This window comes from Notolabrus celidotus, chromosome 4 (genome assembly GCF_009762535.1).
Source record: "Notolabrus celidotus isolate fNotCel1 chromosome 4, fNotCel1.pri, whole genome shotgun sequence".
NCBI classification, from domain to species: domain Eukaryota; kingdom Metazoa; phylum Chordata; class Actinopteri; order Labriformes; family Labridae; genus Notolabrus; species Notolabrus celidotus.
In genome coordinates, this window is record NC_048275.1 from 8,525,296 (window position 1) to 8,545,069 (window position 19,774).

General features: G+C 38.3%; 1 protein-coding gene across 1 annotated transcript in view; it reads left to right on the top strand.

Annotated features, from left to right (window-relative positions):
* eys (eyes shut homolog) overlaps window positions 1-19,774 on the top strand; it is a 286,827-nt gene that overhangs the window by 112,868 nt on the left and 154,185 nt on the right. Inside the window, exons 25-26 of the mRNA XM_034681752.1 lie at window positions 1,735-1,856; window positions 4,865-5,124. Coding sequence (XP_034537643.1) covers window positions 1,735-1,856; window positions 4,865-5,124 — 382 coding nt within the window. The remainder of the gene's footprint in view (window positions 1-1,734; window positions 1,857-4,864; window positions 5,125-19,774) is intronic.

Sequence of the window (19,774 nt, forward strand, 5' to 3'; positions counted from 1 at the left end):
CATCCATTTTAGAGACCTGACTCCTACTGCCTTAATTGCTATACTGAGACAAATGTGTTTATTTATTTATTCATTTCATGTTTATTTACATATGTAGGGACACGTATGAAGAGGGTAAAGCGATGACACATCACTGCATTTATAGCCCGAGCCGATCTGCAATGCCCGTGCTTGGATGGGCCTTTAACCTCCATTAAACACAAAACACTGTACTAAACAAACTCAACAATATCACAGACTTGCAGTACAGAGAGTCTGTGTGACTACATGACTGAGTCCTCTTAAAAAGCCTTGAGAATGATCCAAGTTAGGGTATAAGTAAACTTGCATGTTATATAACTGTAACTAGAAACTACCTGCTGATTGCTGCATCATAACAGCTCAATTAAAGGCTTCTATCTCTGTGCACACTCATGTGTTGCTCTGTTAGTGTGACCATTATAATAAGAAACATTTTGCTCCAAAAATATTGGATGTAAAGCGTTACTACCTGTGTCAAAGATGTTTACTGTGGATAAGATGTCACATACTGCCATTTTTTGAAGGGTTATGAGAATATTTTATCTTTTTTATTAGTGAAACACTGCTCATCACTTAAACATAAGTTAATAGTAACTATGAATACTTGCTGAGTGCCCCATTTCATCTTTAGAAACAGGTTTATCTGTATACAGTACAACTTTTAGTTATATTCAGATTTATATAACGCATTTAAGTACTAGTTTCCTACTTTATAATTCACAATAAGGAGGCAAGACTTAAGAAATACCCCTGGATTGTGCCATAACAGCTTTTATTTATACATGCACTGACTGTAGAATTAAATTAATGTTTTTTTTTTAGTTTTTTTTTATATAAACATATGGCATCAATATATCTCAGGCATTTTTCTGTAGCTGGGAGGTTTTATTCTGCAACATTTCTGAGAAAAAAAACGATTATTTTCCTTATTAAATCAACACTATAATGTTTTTTTTTTTCTTTAATGTGTGGTATAAATAATTAAGAATACTCTTTACTGCTCCACAACATTAACATCAACAGCATCCATCTGCATCCGTATATATGTATTTATTTCCTGCATCTATTTAATCCAATGTGCTCATTATGAATATTGACTCTGATAGCCTAAATGAAAATGCTAAGATAAATTTAAATAAGTAATTTAGAATGTGCCCTGACTGCTTCATGGCATCGTATATTACAGTTTTCTTCTGCACTAGTTTTGTTCCATACCTACATTTTCTGTTGCAGTTATACTTACTTGAAATAAACAACACAGATGAAAGGTGTGAGGTTTTATCTTGCCAAATGTTTGAGAAATTTTAATTGTTTTAACAAGCTATAGTAGGCATTACACTTTTTTAATTAAATGTATGCTATCAGTGACCAGGGTTGCCCTTGACTGCCTCATTGCACCTGGAATTACAGGTTTCATCTGCAATTACATTACAATGACGTTCTATGTTCAGTTCAATTAAAGATACAAGACTACAATCCCCTAACTAACCATGAGACAAATGTGTTTAAATGAGTAAGCATGTCCTCTAGCTGTGCATTTATATCTTAATTAACAGTTTCCATCTGTTTATATCTTAATCATACTTCTGTTTGAATGTTTATTGTGTCTGCTTCAGAAACTAGAATCTAGCCTCTGAAATTTAAAGTGTACTTGTACAGTGTCACTATATTTAAATGCTTTTCCAATGGTGTTTCTTTTCTGTTGCACTGCAGAGTTATGAGTGTGTGTGTCACTCCGGCTGGGAGGGGGAGTTCTGCCAACAAGAAATTGATGAATGTTTATCACAGCCCTGCAAAAACAACGCCACCTGCACAGACCTTCTCAACGGCTACAAGTAGGTATGCTCGAGGGCGCTGTCCTCACGAGGTGCATCAGTCACTTAATAAATGCAGAAAAAGAAGCCGTTCAGAGATAGCAATATGTCCTTCCACTGGCAGCTGGGGATAATGAATTGCAGATGGCAGGTAAAACAAATGAGTCAATCAATGGCTCACAGCATGAAAAGGTTTCAGGGGATCTGTGACTCATTGGAGGAAAAAGCTGGTGTATCTGCTCCAGCTAATGCCCCCCGCTCGCTGGGGAGACGTAAAACCGCTTCAGGTGGAAAAGTTGGAGGATGAAAAGGAATGCAAGGTAGAGCGGATGTGGTGCTCGGGTACTCACTGCCACCAAGTGGAATATTCACCTGCCTTAAGAGCAGATACCTTAGACACGCATGCACGCACGCACGCACGCACACGCACACACACACACACACACACACACACACACACACACGCTCTCTCCCAGCTTCTGTCTCTGTTTCTTTATCCCCATCTCTCTATCTCTCTCTCTCTGTCTAGCCTGCATACATTTCCATTTAATCCCCTCTCAGTGCTCTAACCTCCTGTGTCCTACATTCAGCTGTCCAGAATTAAAAGCTGCTCTGACCACTAGTTCAATTAACCTGTGAAGTCCCTGAGCATCTCAAACAAAGATCCAACAGTGCGGTGCCAGCACTCTGTAACACTGTGTACTAAAAACAATGCAGACAACAAACGTGTCCTGTGGATCACTTAAATGTAGAGCTCATATTAAATAAAAAATGATATTTAATTAAATTAAATTTATTGTTTCATGTATTCCTAATGGTATTTTAGGGGTTAATTTTTTACTGGACTGAAAACAAGTATTCTTATCCTGCATTGGGAGCTTAAGCTATTTCTGCTTGCGTGGAAACACTCCAAATCCCATGTCCCTCCCAAATGATGCATGGGTCCAACAATCTTGCCAGCAGCTAGGTTTTTACCATAGATTGAGTGTAACATAGACATAGTCTTTGTGACTTTACCCATTGGTTTCTGAAGAGGGGTTTCAAAGCCCGGGGATGAGGGTGGCCATATTGGAAATGTTGACTCAACAGGCCTTTTCAAAGCTGCCCTCTACACCTTCTACATACACACATCCTCTCCATTTGTGTGTTTACATGGAGGGTCTGACACATTAAGTGGTGTCCGAATCATGTGGAGTATGGAGTGGGAGTGGGGTGTTAGACTCTCCTACAGTGAGTCTGCACTGATCTTGGCTTACTGACCAGGTGTAACGCTAGTTATCGTTCTTCATGTTATATGGTTTATTGATTATGATCAGAGTCGGCCCTAACCGACTTGGTGCCCTAGGCAAGATTTCAACTGGTGCCCCTTGTATTGTAACCAACTCCACCACAGACACATCATACAGTATATACACTTAAAGACAACTGACATACAGCTTTATTTTTTCAGATTTTCTTTATTTTAAACTAAAAATACCTCTAATAGAACATTATTAAAATGGTAATAAAACTGATATATAGCAGGAAAATAATAATACAATTTTAAAATACATCATGTAATAGTAGTAGAATTGATTCCGTCATTATATAGGCTAACACAATAATGTTCACAGTACAGACACTTTCAACAAAGCAACAATAATGTATTTATTGATGACTGAAAAATGCTTATTTAAGCTTAGCCTACATTTTCTATCTAATTAAGCTAACAGCTTCCAAAGTGTAAAGAAAAAAACAAAAACAGTTAAATCATGAAAACTTATAGACTTCAAAAACTGCTTTGCAAACCATTCAAAAAACAAAGTGAATCACAAGCTTTTAAATGTATACTGGCATCACGCTGCAATTTAACCCCAAATAATATTAGATAAAACAATATTATTTTTCCTATTATCTTCACATTTTCTTCCTCACGCATTTAGGGTGCAAGCAGTGCCCCCTATGGACGGCCGGCACACCTGGCATTTGCCTATACTGCCTATGCCACAGGCCGGCCCTGATTATGATGGTATATAAATAAACTTGACTTGCCTAGAATCCTGTGCGTAAATCAAAGTTCCATATTGTGACTTGCACAATAATTATTTGTTTTATGAAGATAAAAATTATACAATCATACAGATGATAAAAATCTTAATTTCATGATATATTCAGAATCCAATGAACCCCTCTCCTTTCCTCAAGATGATGCGATTTTGGTGATAATGAAGCATTTTATATTTACAATTCAGCTACTTATAAGGAAAAAGGAGATTATAAACATCAGACTGCAAAAAATAAGATGTCCTCTTAAAAGGAATAGCTACCCCTTCTGATCCTTCCTGATGAAGGGATCTTCATTCAGGTGTGGGCATGACATACAGAGTGCACTTCGTATCAAACTGAAAATAGTTGGAGCTGAGGTTGGCCTTTAGCCTCCTTGTATACAACTACAATGCAGCCACCTGTCAAACAACTCAGCCATGCCCAAATGATGCAAATTAATGTATAACTTCTAGCCTTCGTATTATCTTAATAAATGCATTAAAACATAATTTACCCATTCTATAATGTGTATGAAGAAAGAAATGTGCCAAAAAAAAAAAAAAACGTTCTTGCACCAGACCTTAAACAGGTTTGTTTCTGATGTAAAGATAGATATTTTAACATGGGACCTAATGAGGGTTCCTTAGCTTTTGCAGCCAGCCTCTAGTGGGCACTCTATGAACTGCAGTTACATTGTTGTTTTTGTTTGAATGTCCTCATTTTCATCACTGCTGGCTGGTCTAAATTGGAACCATTTTTTTCAGAAAGCTGTTCCCTAGCTTGAAACATATAAAATGGTGGAACCATGGGAGGAAATATTATATACTATGTGATAGCTGCTTCTCTCAGATCCACTGCTTCATCCATTATAGCAGAGTTGTCTCAGACACACACAATTAACCTTTTGGATACTTCAGATTAAGTTGAAAGTGTTGTTGTATTATCTTTTTTATTATTATTATAGCAAAATGACAATGTCTTCTCTCCTCTCTGGTGGACCCAAGGTGTCTGTGCTCACCAGGCTGGACAGGTGTGGACTGTGCAGAGGATGTGAATGAGTGTGATTCCGGGCCCTGTCTAAATGGAGCTCGGTGTCAGGAGTCAGATGTACCTGGGGAGTTCTCCTGCACCTGTCCTCCCTTCTTCTCTGGCCCTTTGTGCAGCCAGCCTTATGACCCCTGTGACCCCCTCCACAATCCCTGCCTGAACAACTCCACCTGCCTGACACGCTCCAATGGAACAGCCTCCTGCAGATGCCCAGCTGGTGAGTGAACACACTGCCACAGCCTCGTACTAATAGTGCCTTTTTAGAGCCTACTCCCTAAGTTACCATTTTGTTTTGTAGATTACTGAACCTAGACAATCTGCACAGTGTCAGTGCTTTGAATCCAGGCCATCCAAACTTTGTAAATCACAAAGTAAATAAGTAAACGTTAGATCCAAAGGTTTTCAAGAAGATTAAACAATCCTCTCACATTTAGGCATGCAGACTTTGTTTCTCCTCTTGGAGGTATGAGTATTTAAAAAGAAGTCATTGTATCAGCACACAATGAGTGTTGTTTACTTGTGCATGAATCATATGTCGAGCTGTACTCATGACGCCCCTGTCAAAACAACAGCATAGGTTTTCTTCCATGGATGAAACAAAGTGATTCAACACTGTGTTCTTTTTTTAAATCAAGATAGATTCATCCACAATCTTGTCTCTATTGTTGTGTGCTTCTGTCTGGAGAGGATATAATAATCCATGTAGATATAATCTGGTCAGTTTCATTCTAATTTTTACAAGTTGAGCTTTGTCCTCTTCATTAGAAGAACTCACCTTCTCCTTCATCTTGGTTTAATTTATTTTGATAACTTTACATACCAACACAGCTGAACCAGGAAGCAGCGACTTTGTTTTCTCCACAGTCTGTAGTGATTCAGCTAATGGTGTTCTTACAGGGCTGTGTCTTCAGTGTGCACTCATTACAGTAAATACAGCTCCTTAATTTAGAGAAACAGTTACTTGCAGGACCGTGCCAAGACCCAGATTAAAATTCCATCATCCCTTCATTTATTTAATAAGTATAATGTATCACAATATATATGCATAACAAGAGGCCTGAAGTTTCGGATACATCCTAATTCTCTCTTGTGTACCCATCAGGCCATGACACATTTGGCATGATACTGAAATCAATGGCTGATTAAAAAGTCCATTGTCTTTTGATGATTGTAGCATTATTGCTTTTTACATTTATTAAAAACTCAGTAAGCTTGCCACTTTAGCAAAAGCTAAGCGCTCTTTATTTTAAACCAATTTTTGTTCATAGAAATGAGTCCCTTTCAGCACTGAACCTTGTGTCAAACCTGTAAAATGCAGAAATAGATTATAGATATAAATAAAAAGCAAAAGCTACATTAACTTGAACCCTTAGTATTTTGTAGTTAGGAAGAAAGACTAACTCTTATTTGGGTCATCACATTATACATTTGCTGAGGACGTCATTACCGTATGTTGTGTGCCGTTAAAAAAGGCCTCCAGAGATTGTTATTTGCATAATGATGGTTGAATTTGTGTGCAATTAAAACTATAAGAGCTGGAGCAGAATCTGAAACAACTAAGAAACCTTTAGGTTGTACAAATTTTGGAGATGTGAAGCATTTTGAGAAACTCTGCAGAGGGATGTGACTGTTTAACTGACTTAATGAAATCATCCTTGTCGCTGCTCTGCACCAGAATCAGTAGTCCGTTAAACTAATTATTGATGTTTGTATGACTCTGGGCCTTAGTAGTTTCTGACATAATACTTTAATGCTCCACTACCTGGAGTAAACAAGCACACAGGCTGTTTCTAGTTAAACTGGCATGTAACCACTCGACCAGCAATGCTTAACTAGCGCAGGCACATGGACGTCAACCTGCAAGGAAGACCCAAGGCAGCCTTTCTAGCTCTGCCAACGTTAACCATGCTCCATAAACCAGTTTGACATAATCTACCCACTAGGGATGGGTACGAATACTCGAGTACTCGGGTACTCGCCATTGACCCCATTATTCTAGTATCATTTTGTTACCCACGCACCTGTCATCATAACTTGAACTCATACAGTGTTACATGTGTGACCATGTGCTTTTTGTTTTCACCTAACTGAATATACTAGGTAGGAAAATAATTAACGGGATATAAATGTATGACTTCTCCAGCCATGGCTTCAGCTTTAGAACACTCATAGCGCCCTATTACCCCTGTAGAACTCTACGCTCCCAACATGCAGGCTTGCTAGTTGTACCTAAAGTAGTATGGGAGGTAGAACCTTCAGTTATCAGGCCCCTCTCCTTTGGAATCATCTACCAGTCAGAGTCCGGTAGGCAGACACCCTCTCCACTTTTAAGAGTAGGCTTAAAACTTTCCTTTTTGATAAAGCTTATAGTTAGAGCTGGATCAGGCTTGGACCAGCTTTTGTTATGCTGCTATAGGCCTAGACTTCCGGGGGAACTGGCGCACTGACACACTGGGATCCTAGCTCACCCCCTTCCCCCCAACCCATTCATCACTTACTTTAACTCTGCCTGTCCCATTAAAGTTACTAACCATAGACCTTTCTGGAGTCCATGAGCTCTCTTGTCTCGTAGATTCCTCTGAGCTGCCGTAGACGTCCTCCAGCTGATACGGATGTGCTGGACTCCAGCGGCAACAGCTTCTACTACTCGTCTCATCACTATCACTTCTCTCTCTTACTCCCCTCTATCTGTCTTTCCAGACCCAACTCAGTCGAGGCATGACGGCTGTCTAACATGAGTCTGGTTCTGCCTGAGGTTTCTGCCTGTTAAAAGGAAGTTTTTCCTCGCCACTGTAACTAGCTAAATACTGTGATGTGCAATGCTCATGATGGATTAAGGTGGGGTCAGACTGAGTCTTACCATATTTTGAAGTTGGGTCTCTGTTCATAATTTGACATAGAGTGGTCTAGACCTCCTATGTTTGTAAAAGCGTCTTGAGATAACGTTTGTTGTGATTTGGCGCTATACAAATAAAGATTGATTGATTGATTGATTGAACACACCAAGACAGATTTCAGCAAAAACAACTGTTTTACGGCAGCTACAGAAACTCTCTAGCAACATATCATTCCACCGAAAGCAAAAGCACAACAAATACAGAACTGTCTGTGACATGTCAGTTAAAAAAAGTGATGTCTGGAAGTACTTCGAAAAAACAATGAAGTTAATGTGCAGTGCAAGATATGTGGTTTTAAACTTGCCCGCCATAGAAATGCCAGTTTGATGCTTAGCCACATACACTTAAAGCACAAGGAGAAAACAGAGGAGACAGATGACAGGCAGTCTCGCATCACATCTTTTGCTTGCCCTATTAGCACACGTCGTTGTGATGAATCCAGAGCAGAAAGGATTAGCCTGCTAATAACCAAAATGGACTTTTATTCATTTATTTTTTTTATTTTTGTTTACGGTTAAAAGATAATAATAATTGCGAATGCTCGAGTAGTCGTTCATTAGGTCATTTGAGGAATTTACACCAATCAAGTACAATGATTGGTGTAAATTCCCATCCCTACTACCCACAGACTTTGTGAGTTCAGAGTTTAGCTGTGTTTAATTACATGTGCATAATTGGGGCTGGTTTCTGAGTGTCTCTCACCTTTAGACTTGTCAGCTAGTTGAGATTCAAATTTCCATTCGGACAACTAAGGCAATTAGTCTTTTCAATCACCCGTGACTCTAACGTGTTACATCTGATAAAGCAAATCAACAACGCAGAAGCTTAATTTGAAATACAGATGAAGCACGCATTTCAAGAGCCTTTGCCCTCTGCACAGCTTCTGAAAAATTAAAAAAACACCCTGGATTGTTAGGAAATAATTTGCTCATGTTTCTACATTTAGTATGTTCAGGACTGTGGTTCTCAACTGGTGGGTGTTGTTGCATCAGGTCTTTGCATGCGTTGATCAATCAATCAATCAATCAATCAATCAATCAATCAATCAACCAATCAATCAATCAATCAATCAATCAATCAATCAATCAAGCTTTATTTATATAGCACCTTTCATACAAATCAAATGCAATTGTTGCAGTGGGCTTGCAGATGTAGGGAAGTTTATTCACAGTCCAACACAGTTAGTGTCTGTAATGGACCTTAACTCTGGTTGTCACCTGATAAATTACACATTTCTGAAATGTGTTTCTTGATTGTAATTAAGAGGGTGATGGTGAGGTCCTGAGGCTAGAACAGTTGAAACATGAGATCAGGATAAATGTTATCTGTGTTTATCTGGAAAAATATGATAGAAATGCTGCTTTTGGTTGTTTGTCTATGCATGACATAGTGTCAAATCTTGCTTTTGTATCAGTTGTGCAAAGCATTTTAAGATGCACCAGAAAAAGTATCCAAAGTAAGGCAAATACAAACGTAAGCACAGTGAGACTCATTTCTATTGCAGAGTTCAAAAGGTTAATATACAGCAGCTTAGTCAAATATATCCCCAAGTAGAAATAAAGCAGGTATATGGGAAAACAAAGCAGATTTTCACTGGTCCTCCAGTGCACTGTTTGTAGGTGTGTGCTACAGGCAAAACAACGCACCCGTCTGGAAGCTCAATTCCCTTCTCCACTGCCTAGTCAAATGCTCAGTGGTGCGTAAATTGGCATATTTCACCAAATTATTCCAAAATATGGCTAAATATACGCTGTAGGATCCCACACAGGGAATGAATCAGCTCACTTTGTGCTGGGAAAACATACTTGTTATTCTCTCTCCAGCACACACCCTTACCTTACACACATTCATAAATGACTCAGACATACGCATCCACTCAGATTCGAGTTCACACCCACACAAACAGATCTGGAATTCCACACATGGAAATCTATTTCATGTTCTATTCACAGGCCTTTTCAGTTCGATAAAAAAGCAACACATTAGCATTAATGCAATTAAAATGACCCCCCACTAGTAGGTTCATCGATAAGCCCTCTTTTAGCTTCAGGTTCACAAATAATGAAGGATTTGAACATCCAAAGCTATCAGACTGCAGGTTAAGATGCTTTAAGTTTCTGCTGCTCCTAATGGCTCTATCAGTGTGGTGATGAAAAGATGTTGCCAGATATAAATAGAGCGACTGGGTGAGTTTCAGAAGCTTCCTTGGAGAGGAATAGGAAATTAGGCGCTGGCTGCATACATTACACCGAGAGCTTTGCGTGGGCTTGGTCGTTTTCACTTCACACAAGCATTGTGACTCACTACTTCCATTATTATTCACCATAAATCCATCCTACATAGCTACTACTCAACAAACACAGCTGTTATACAACACATGGCTCGATTCCAGTGCAAAATACTTTACAGGTTTGTTATTCACCATTCACTGTAGGTTATTTGTCAGGGAAAAAAAGTGTGTAGGCCTTACGTTAGTCCCAGACCTAATTAAATTAGAATTTGTCTGCCTATGTCTGCAAGATTTACTGCTATAAGCAAATCTCATCCCACACAGTCAAGAGGGACACGCAGCAAACATTATCAAGGCTAACTTGTCATGAAATCTTCTCCAATTAGCCATTTTATCCACAGCCTGGTACTGTGCATTTGAACCACTTATCAAGGTGTGGGCAGATTTACTGTGCCAAAACCGTACACTAAATTAAGGAGTTGGTGCTTGATGAGTTTTCTTTTTACATAAGATTACGCATAACTCAGTCAAAACGCCTGGTTGTTTAAGTAGCATAAATGTGATAGCAGGAAGATCTTGTGATGTCATTTCTCAGATGGTCGAAAATCTACAACCTGAAAGGAAACTTGAAACTTAAATTTCCATCATTGTTGTTAAAAATATTCAAACTTGGTCATAATGAAATAACCCAACAGTAAGACTAGCATTTTCATCAGATTATAATTGATACAAAAGTGAAACTAAAAACATTAAATGTGTAATCATAAACAAAATATCTCTTAAAGGTACAGTGCCATTGAGCAATCAGACTATAGATGGAAATGCTCCCCTGCTCACCCCTCTTGTGGGTGAAGCAAGGGTGGCCTTTGAGGATAAGAAGCTCTTGTATTGCATGATAAGTATGAGTCTCCATTTGCCAAGTTTTTCCTTAAGAAATGTCTTTCAATACAAATTATTCTGCACTCATAATTCATTATCTTCTTATTTGTCTTCCACTTGGTGCATTTTGCACAGCCACTCACTAAATACAAAAACATGGCTCTTACTAGTTTGTCTGTTCTGTGCTACTGCATAGCAGTGCAAGATGATGGCCTCAATTAAAGGAGACCTGCTCCTATGTAGATATGAACAAATAGATTTTTAGATTCAGGTTATGGTGCACTAATTTAAGCATACTTTGCTTCTACCAAGTCTGTCCTGCTAAACACTGCTAAAAACTACACACTGCTCCTTTAACACTCCCAGAATTATTTGATTTGTGTACATTTAGTATTTTTTTATTATTTCTGTCTCTTTGAACTCAGTGCAAAGGCATTTAAATTTTAAAGCTCCTGTGTTGAGCTTTCAGTTTGTGTTGATTTTGGCTCCCCCTGTTGGCAAAGCAGTACCCCTTATTTCTGCACTGATTTATTGTATTATTGGTATTAGTAGTGTTTTATTTTTAACTAAAAATCTCACCCTGCTTTACACTCATCCGAAATCTTTGCCATTAAATGTCTAAAATTGGCAGGGTGTTTTTAATCACTAGAATGAACACCTACCCCCCATCAGCAGTTTCAGACATTAAAAATAACTATAAAGAAACAATCACTTTCTATTTTTGTGGTCTTGTTTGCTTTTGTGGGTCATAAAGAGGCATCAGTATTGATTCCAGCTTATTTCATAACCAGCTAAAACCTCCTCAGTGGAGCTTTAAGTGCAACAGAAACACACAGCCTGGAGTGTTTTTGTTTATTGTGATCTCTTTGGGGTTTCCTGACAACAGCATTTTCCTTGAATCTATACAACCTAAAGCTTATGTAAGTTTTGTATACATTGCTGAAGCAATAATGGCTTTCATGTAAAGTTGGATTCAAACAGATTCTATGCAAACAAGAATCTCTAGCTTGTTGATGCTGTTAGCCGCCCACTTGTTTTTACCACATGTACCATAGTGCACAAAAGTCGTCCAAACATGATACCATGAAAGACAGAAGCCGTCGCTTTGTGTTGCAAAAGAATGAAGTCTCTAGTTATTATGGAAGATCAATTTAAACAGGATTATGAACAAACCAGCTGCCCACAGGGAGTCAGCTTTAAAGGCTAAAACAAGCTCATGTGCAAAACAAATCTGCATTTAAATCCAGTATGTGTCAGCTGATGTCAGGAACTCAAGCTTGAGAAATGTAACCATTAAAGCAGCAGTGTGCAATTAGTGTATAACTTGTATGTCCCATGGTGCACACTGTGAGTTCAGCTTGGTAGAATCTGCGTGGTCCGCACTTCAATAGAGTCGGTTTGTTCTCTTACACATGTGCACAGTGGGAAACCATGGTGGCTGCATCATTGTAAAATATGCCTCAGGGTGGAGTAGACATGAGGGCGTGTGTTAAGGGGGAGATATTATTGAATTTATCAGCTGTCCAGACTTGAAGTTTATTTTGCAGTCAGAGAGGTTAATGCAGTGCAGATGATGATGATAAGGACGCATGAAGCTGTTACCTCTTGAATTTGACATAATGACATTGGATCATTTACAAAATGAGAATGTTAAGGTGGACACTAGGTCATCAGCATAGCAAACCAATCAGTTCAGTGCTTTATGCATATTTATGACGTTATGTTTACATTACAGCTATACCAATAAATCAGCAGGGCATAAACATCAGCGAGTAGGAGCTTAATGCATAAACATATTCTGTTTATTGAAGTGGTCTATGTGTAAGAGGATATGTAGCAATTAATTGCTGTATAGCAGCCTTTCCCAAACCTAAGGTCATGACCTGATTTTGCTATCAAGACAGTTTTTATTAGGTGGCCAACTGGTAGAGAAAACAGCCTTAAAACAGAGGGAGTGTATTTTCCTTCTTAAAAATAAATCACTAAGATGCAGAAAAATGCCCAACAAATTGTAGAATTAAATTTGACTTATTAAAATTGAGGAGCGTTCTACACATTGACTGTGTCAGGGCTGTCACTCAAAACCTCTCAGTAGGTTCAGGGGTCCTCTGTTCATTGACAAGGTAGTGTTGTACATGACGCTTTGACTAAAATGAATAAGTGGATTTACGTCAGTCAACCTACATTTTATTGATTAAGACTTTATAGCAGCTGCGGACAATTGTATTTAGTGTCAAGACTCTAAACCTCATAAGTCCTCGCTTGAGAACTTTACATGGAGAAATTGATAAGTGATGAGATGATATCTTGAAGCCCCTATAGTCGAAACATGCAGGTGGATTCTGGAGAGATATTGGGGCTGAACGTTGAGTGCAGCGCTGGTACAGGGCATCGGTGACATTGGCTAAAGTAGAGGCAGAGACTAGGAATCTTGTAGCTTAAATAGACCGCCTAACAGGGAGGGTGCATTGTTAGGTAATTGTGAGGATAACGCATGACAAATTGCTCTGTTTATGCATTTTATATTAATTGCTCTGTTGCATTTTATATTAATTGTTCTGTTGCATTTTATATTAATTGTTCTAGCTGTTCTTTATCATTCATTTGTGGCGATTCATGGCCATTTTTTTAAATCTGGGTCCAAGGGAGACACCACATTTTTCTTTTGGGTCCTTAACTAAAGGAGTCCTTTTAGAGTCCCTTTAGTATAAAGATACAAAAATGTGTTTTGGATAACAACATTTTGCCTTTAGAAAGGTCTCAGTCATGTCAGATGGCTGTTCAATTATGGCTCTGGTTCTACTCAGGGTTTCTGCCTGTTTAAGGAAGTTTTCCTTCACCACTGCTGCATAATGTTACCAAGTGGATTAATGTTGGGTTTCTGTAGATAACACAACAAAGTGTACTGTTTAGACCTGCTCCATGATTATGCACAGTATAAATGACTTACTTCTAATTGATTAATTGAGATATTTCCAACAGAGAGTAACAACAATATCTCTTTTGAGATGTAAAACATATAGATCAGTACATATTTATTTTGAAATTAGCAGAACTAATTATATTCCCAAACATAAATTTGCACCATTAGCACAATCCTTGTCAGTAAAATACGGCTCAAATAAGTTTCATAATGAAGCTACTTGTTTTTAAAGAAGCACCACCATCTTAACATCTTATTTTTGCTTTGATTGCATCATCCTTTCTTGTGATTAGATTTTGGAGACATGCTCCTTTTTTTGCAGCTGTTAATTAAAGTTGCACTCACATCAGACTTAAAGATACCCAGGAGACAACATGAAGAATGTGACAGTCGATGGTGACTGTCAACATTTAATGACCAATGTCATAAAAAATATCTCGTAGCATATGACAGTTATCTTTTAAGATAAGCACCTTCTTTGTGGGTTTAATGATCTTCTTCCCCTCCACACTGCTGTACTGGATGTGTTATGAGGCAGAGTATGCAGCCATAGTTTTCCCCAGACACCTCACCCTACTATATCATTCTCCCAAAAAGGGTGATGTGGCAACTTTACTCTTCTTCAGTTAAACAGGAACTAAAAGGCAGCCATTAGGAGTTTCCTACTGGGAGAAGCATTAAAGGGATTTGTAAAACAAAGCCACAATGGAAATGAGTTTTGTCTACAAAGGTATGCTGTGAGAACCTGGAGGCCAGAATTAAACCAGAGCCAGCTGAAAGAAAACCTCTGAAAAGAAAGTATAAGGGAAGCTGTTATCCTCTCTTCAATGTAGCCGACTCCTGTTGGAGGTTTTTGTTCTTCCTTGCTATGACTCTCTGCTGAGGCTCTGGCCAGGAGGCCTAAGTCATCTTGCCCGACCAGCACAGATGTTCCATTTTCCTCTTAATGAGGAGCCTCAGCAGGGAGTGCCAAACCTGATCGAAGAGCAACCTGAAAATGGGAGAGTTAGGGTAGAGGTTGGGGTGAGGGTTACTGGCCGACAACCACAACAAATGAAACAAACACGCATAGCATCACTCAACCTGGGTTACAGCACTCGGCAGAGATACATCAGATTCTGAGTCCTGTACACAGTCGATAGGCCTGGGTGTCCTTGCTCACTTTGCAGGAGTGTTTACACAGAGAACAGAGAAAAAGTCAGCTGCAACATGCTGGGTTAAAACCTGATCCACGACCTTTGCTTCACGCCCTTCAACTCTGAGCGGGCCCCAGGAAGAGTAGCTTCTACTTTGGTAGCGGCTAATGGGGATCCCAATAAATGAATAAATACATTCATACATAAACAACCTCCGTCTTCCAGTAGGGCTGTAATTAGGATGCAATCACACACAACCAGCTAAAAGGCAAAAAGCTAACATTAATTAAAGTCCACACTGCTCCATTTATTTCAGCATTTAATTCAGAATGTAAAATGATGACATGTTTCTTTAACGTTATGATGCATCTCATCAGCACACAGTCCTAAACATCTAATCATATAAACATTTCAGTCTTAAATGTGTGACTATTAGAGCTGTCCAATGATTAGTTTTTTAAATTGCAACTAATAACTGAATTTCAATGGTTATTTTGTGATTTATGGCATTTGTAATTGCATGTTTTAAATTCTATTATTTAGCATTTCAAAACAGTTTTTTAATCCATATTAACAATGTAAAGCAAAGTGTCTTGATCTGGGAATGTAATTAATGCAATGAAATGCACTGTTTGATCTTTACTTTTATTTAAATACATTATTCAATAATTATTATTTAACGAAATACCGCACTGCATTTAATATCAGACAACACTACCAGTGTGGTCTGAAACTATAACCTAGCAGTAGGAGACAGCTTCAGAGTGATTATTTTGCTGAAATACTGGGTTGAATTCTAGTTTTTTTTTTAAGTAAAACATGCCAACCTGAAGACATCACTGAGACCAGAGTCTCCCTTAATGATGACTGACCTGCAGTCAGTTTCCCCCCATACAGCTACTCTTGTTGTGAACTTCTGTGATTTAGTTTGTGTTTATGTGGTGATTCTCAGACTTCAAATTAGCTTTGGTGATGCTAATGCACCAATATCAGTCTAATTAGCTGCACCTGTTTGTAGATGGTAACTCAAGCCTGTAGTAGTTCAGTGATATTTTGATTCCATTTGACACAAAGTGCATTCTACTTTTGACTTCTCAACTGTGCAATCTGGGAATGTTGTGAAGTGAAATCTGCCAATTAAAGGTGCAGTGGTGTTATTTTCCATTACAGCAGCAGGAAGCACAAGGACACTGTGACAGCTTAACTATGGTGTGATGAAAGGGACAAAATAGCAAGTGAACCAAAAAAAAAGCATGGTCGAGTTTAACATGTTCACACTGACAGCCCTTGTTAGCATACATACTGAATATAAAACTTTAGAGCTACACCGGTCAAAAAAGGAACAGATTAATGATTTTTTGTTACAAAAATGTCCAAATAAGCACAAAGCAGGGTTTTGTTTTTCATACAGAATTCACAATTAATACAGAAAACAACTAGTATAAGAAATGAAAACATAAAGTTCCATGCAATGCTTCAATATCCTATCCTTGGATTTAAATCTCATAGATAGTAAATAATATCAAGTTAATGTCAGATGAATAGATATAACCTTCAGTGCACCAAACTTAATCTGCTAGCCAATAAACAAATTAATTTAGTCAAGACATATAAAGAAGGCGTTGAAAAACATAACCTTGAAAGAGATTGTAACAATCTGTATTTATTTTTTTATTTTTGTTAAAAATTGATGATCAATGAAGAATAGAGGATTTGTAGAAATTTGTTTTTTTTGCAGAAATTCCCCATGAGAGTGTGTGAGTGACATATACTTGGGTTTTGGGTTTTGGGTTTGGGTTGTCAACTACCTGTGATTATGTCTCAAATATTAACACTCCCATAATGAAAAGAACACTTTGTGGCTGCAGCACTCAGCATTCTGGACCTTTCCAGACCAGTGAGTTTTGGGTGACACGTTGGCATACTTCTGTGTTAAAAGTGAGCTATTTGACAGCGGTTCAATTGGTTTGCCTCAGGTCTCCTGCATGAAGTGGAGAAATATGATTCTTCCAGTAAAGTGAATTAATTCAGCAGCATTGTGTGGTCCCTTTACATGCAAAAACCATTTGGTCTCCATGGCTCAGAATATCCCCAGAGGTGTTCCTGGCCAGATGGAGAACAAACCCCTTTATTTGCATGGCATGCTACACTAGCCTTCACCTTCCACAAGATTGAGACTGTGTCCTACCAAACAGTTGGTTAATGAGCTACTGGGAAGCGGTGCCAGCAAAAGAACTGACACATACTTAATATGATATTGAAAAAGATGTGTTGAGTGGATGTGTTGCCAAAGATGTGTTCAGAAGCTCATCCTTTCTGCGTGCATTGGAGGCGATTATTCTCTTTTATAGGAGGAGGAAAATATGACTTAAGAAGATAAATCTCAGATTATAAAGCAGACGCCCCGGCAGATGTATGTGAATATCATTGACCTTTTCTCTCTCATAACTGTATAGTAAACAAAACCGGATACGAGCTTTGGGACAAATTTTAAACATATATAGCCCTGAGTAAAATGATCTTTCAGTATTTTTATAATGTGCAATTTTAGATATATAAAAATGTAAGTATGCATTTTTATGAAATATCCCCTTGTATTTAAGAGAAACTGAATTTTCTGGCTTTTTAATTGTTTACTGCAAACCTGCAGCTGCATACACTGTTGAGCTGTAACTTTGTAGAAGTGGGTGTTAAGCAGCAGCAACAGTCAGGGCTGTATCCAGGGTTTAGAATTTAGTGAGGTCCAGTATTTCTCCTATTAATATATCGTATTTAAGGCATCTTGGAGCATGCCCAAATGACACCTTCAAATTCAATCCCAGCTACACACCTGACACAAACTCACAGAGGCATACAGAAGATGCTATAGTTATTGCTGCTCAAGCCACTGAAAATTGGCCTAAAAATAGTAAAATGCATAACCCTCTGAGTGTCATATTAGGCAGCATCCACCAATAGTTCTGTAACAGATAAATAAAGAGTAACAATGACAAAACTTAGGTCAAAGTAATCTCATCGGGTAGCTACATTTTTGGTCGTAAATCTTTCGGTCATTGGATTTTCCTGTTAGAAACAGAAAGCCTATTAAAAATTAGAACAAGGGGTCATTTGGCTTCTTTATTGAAATGCAAAAATGTGAAGTTATTTTTTTTTTGGCCTTTTTGCCTCTATGACAGGACGAACCAGCGACCTCTGCAATGAGGACTGCAGCCTTTGTATGTGGGGGCGCTTAGACCACAAGGCCACCAGCACCCCAAAATGCAAACATTTAAAAGCATGGTGTCCTTCTTTTTCATGATCAAAAGGGGATGAGTGAAATTTCAAAATGAATTTGATTTAAAAAAAAATATTTTTTGAACTTTTTACTTATATTTTTTTCAATTGACACACAACAAGCACACATACAGGAGATGTATTCCCTTTACACTTAATCTTTACATATCACTAATGAGACAACTTCCTATAACTAAAATCTTTGTCACTACATTCTTATCTTATTTCACAATTTACATTCATTGGTTATAATGTACATTACAAAAGTGTATTTAGGGTAAAACTGAACTGAAATCAATAAATCAAATCAAATAAATAAATCAAATTCAAGAGGTGACTAGAGCTCAGGAATCTCCTGTATCAATCACTGATGCCCATGTACTGAGAAACCTGTTTGTCTTCAGCTGTAACCTGATTTTCATTTTTTATTAGTATGTAAATTAAATCACTAAGGGATGGACAGGAAACTATTATTTCTATTTTCTGAGACTAGACTGATTTGTTAAACAGGCTGACGTATAGTAGCTGTGTGCCAGGAGGCTAAAACCCTGCCCCAGCTCCACTTCCTTTTCTGTTTTTCATTAGATCAAACGTTCGTTTGAGGCAGCATTTCCAATATGGTGACCACCATCACTGGTCTTCAAAGAGCATCTTCAGAAACCAATTTGTGACATCACTCAGAGGCTACGTCAATGTTTTACAGTCTATAGCTCATACATATACAGCTAAAACTGATTGTGGAGACTCCAGTATTTCTGGGGAGAACTATGGAGCTACTCTCCTTTTGCTTCTCCTTTGACTTCCTCCTGGAGTGTCCTGACTAAGAAGCAGAAGCATGTTTAATGCAGGAGTTGCATAACCCCAACACTACTTATAACTACAAAAAATGTGTTGTGTTTTGGATCATCATGCAAGCTTAGTGTAACCGAACCAACATTCACTCTCAGTGAGCCTCCACAACAAAAATGTCTCATCATTTCAAAATGATTGAAATCATCAGCGTTCAAAAGAAATGTGCTGAAGAAAAAATGTTTCTGAAATGAAAAGAAGCACTCAGTGACCACACTGTATTTTAAGCAACGTTCACAGCATGTAAATCAGCGCTCCAATGGGAGAAGTATTATAGTGTTTAATATTCTGATCGTGCAGCCAAAGAAAAAGGCAAAAAAATATTAAAATGTAGCAGGTGTTCAGTCTCAGTATGAGAGCGCGCCCCTTCACTGAGCAAAGGTCTCGGCATGCAAGTGATATTCCATTGCTGAGGGCAAAAGGTGGCTCTTTTCTTCCATTTTAGCTTTGAGACCTCTGTTTGCAGCCAGAACAACAGCTGCATCAAAAAAAGGCTGGAAAAGGCACCATTGAGCTCCTGGTGGAAACAGAGGATTGCCCTTTATAAAAATTCCTAGTCATTAATAGCTTCTAACGCATTGGTGTTTAACCCCTGAAAGCTTCACAGCAGGTAAAAAGACTCTCATGGTCTCTATGTAAAACTGTGGGGACTGAGGCGCTTACAGAATACCAATTTCCTT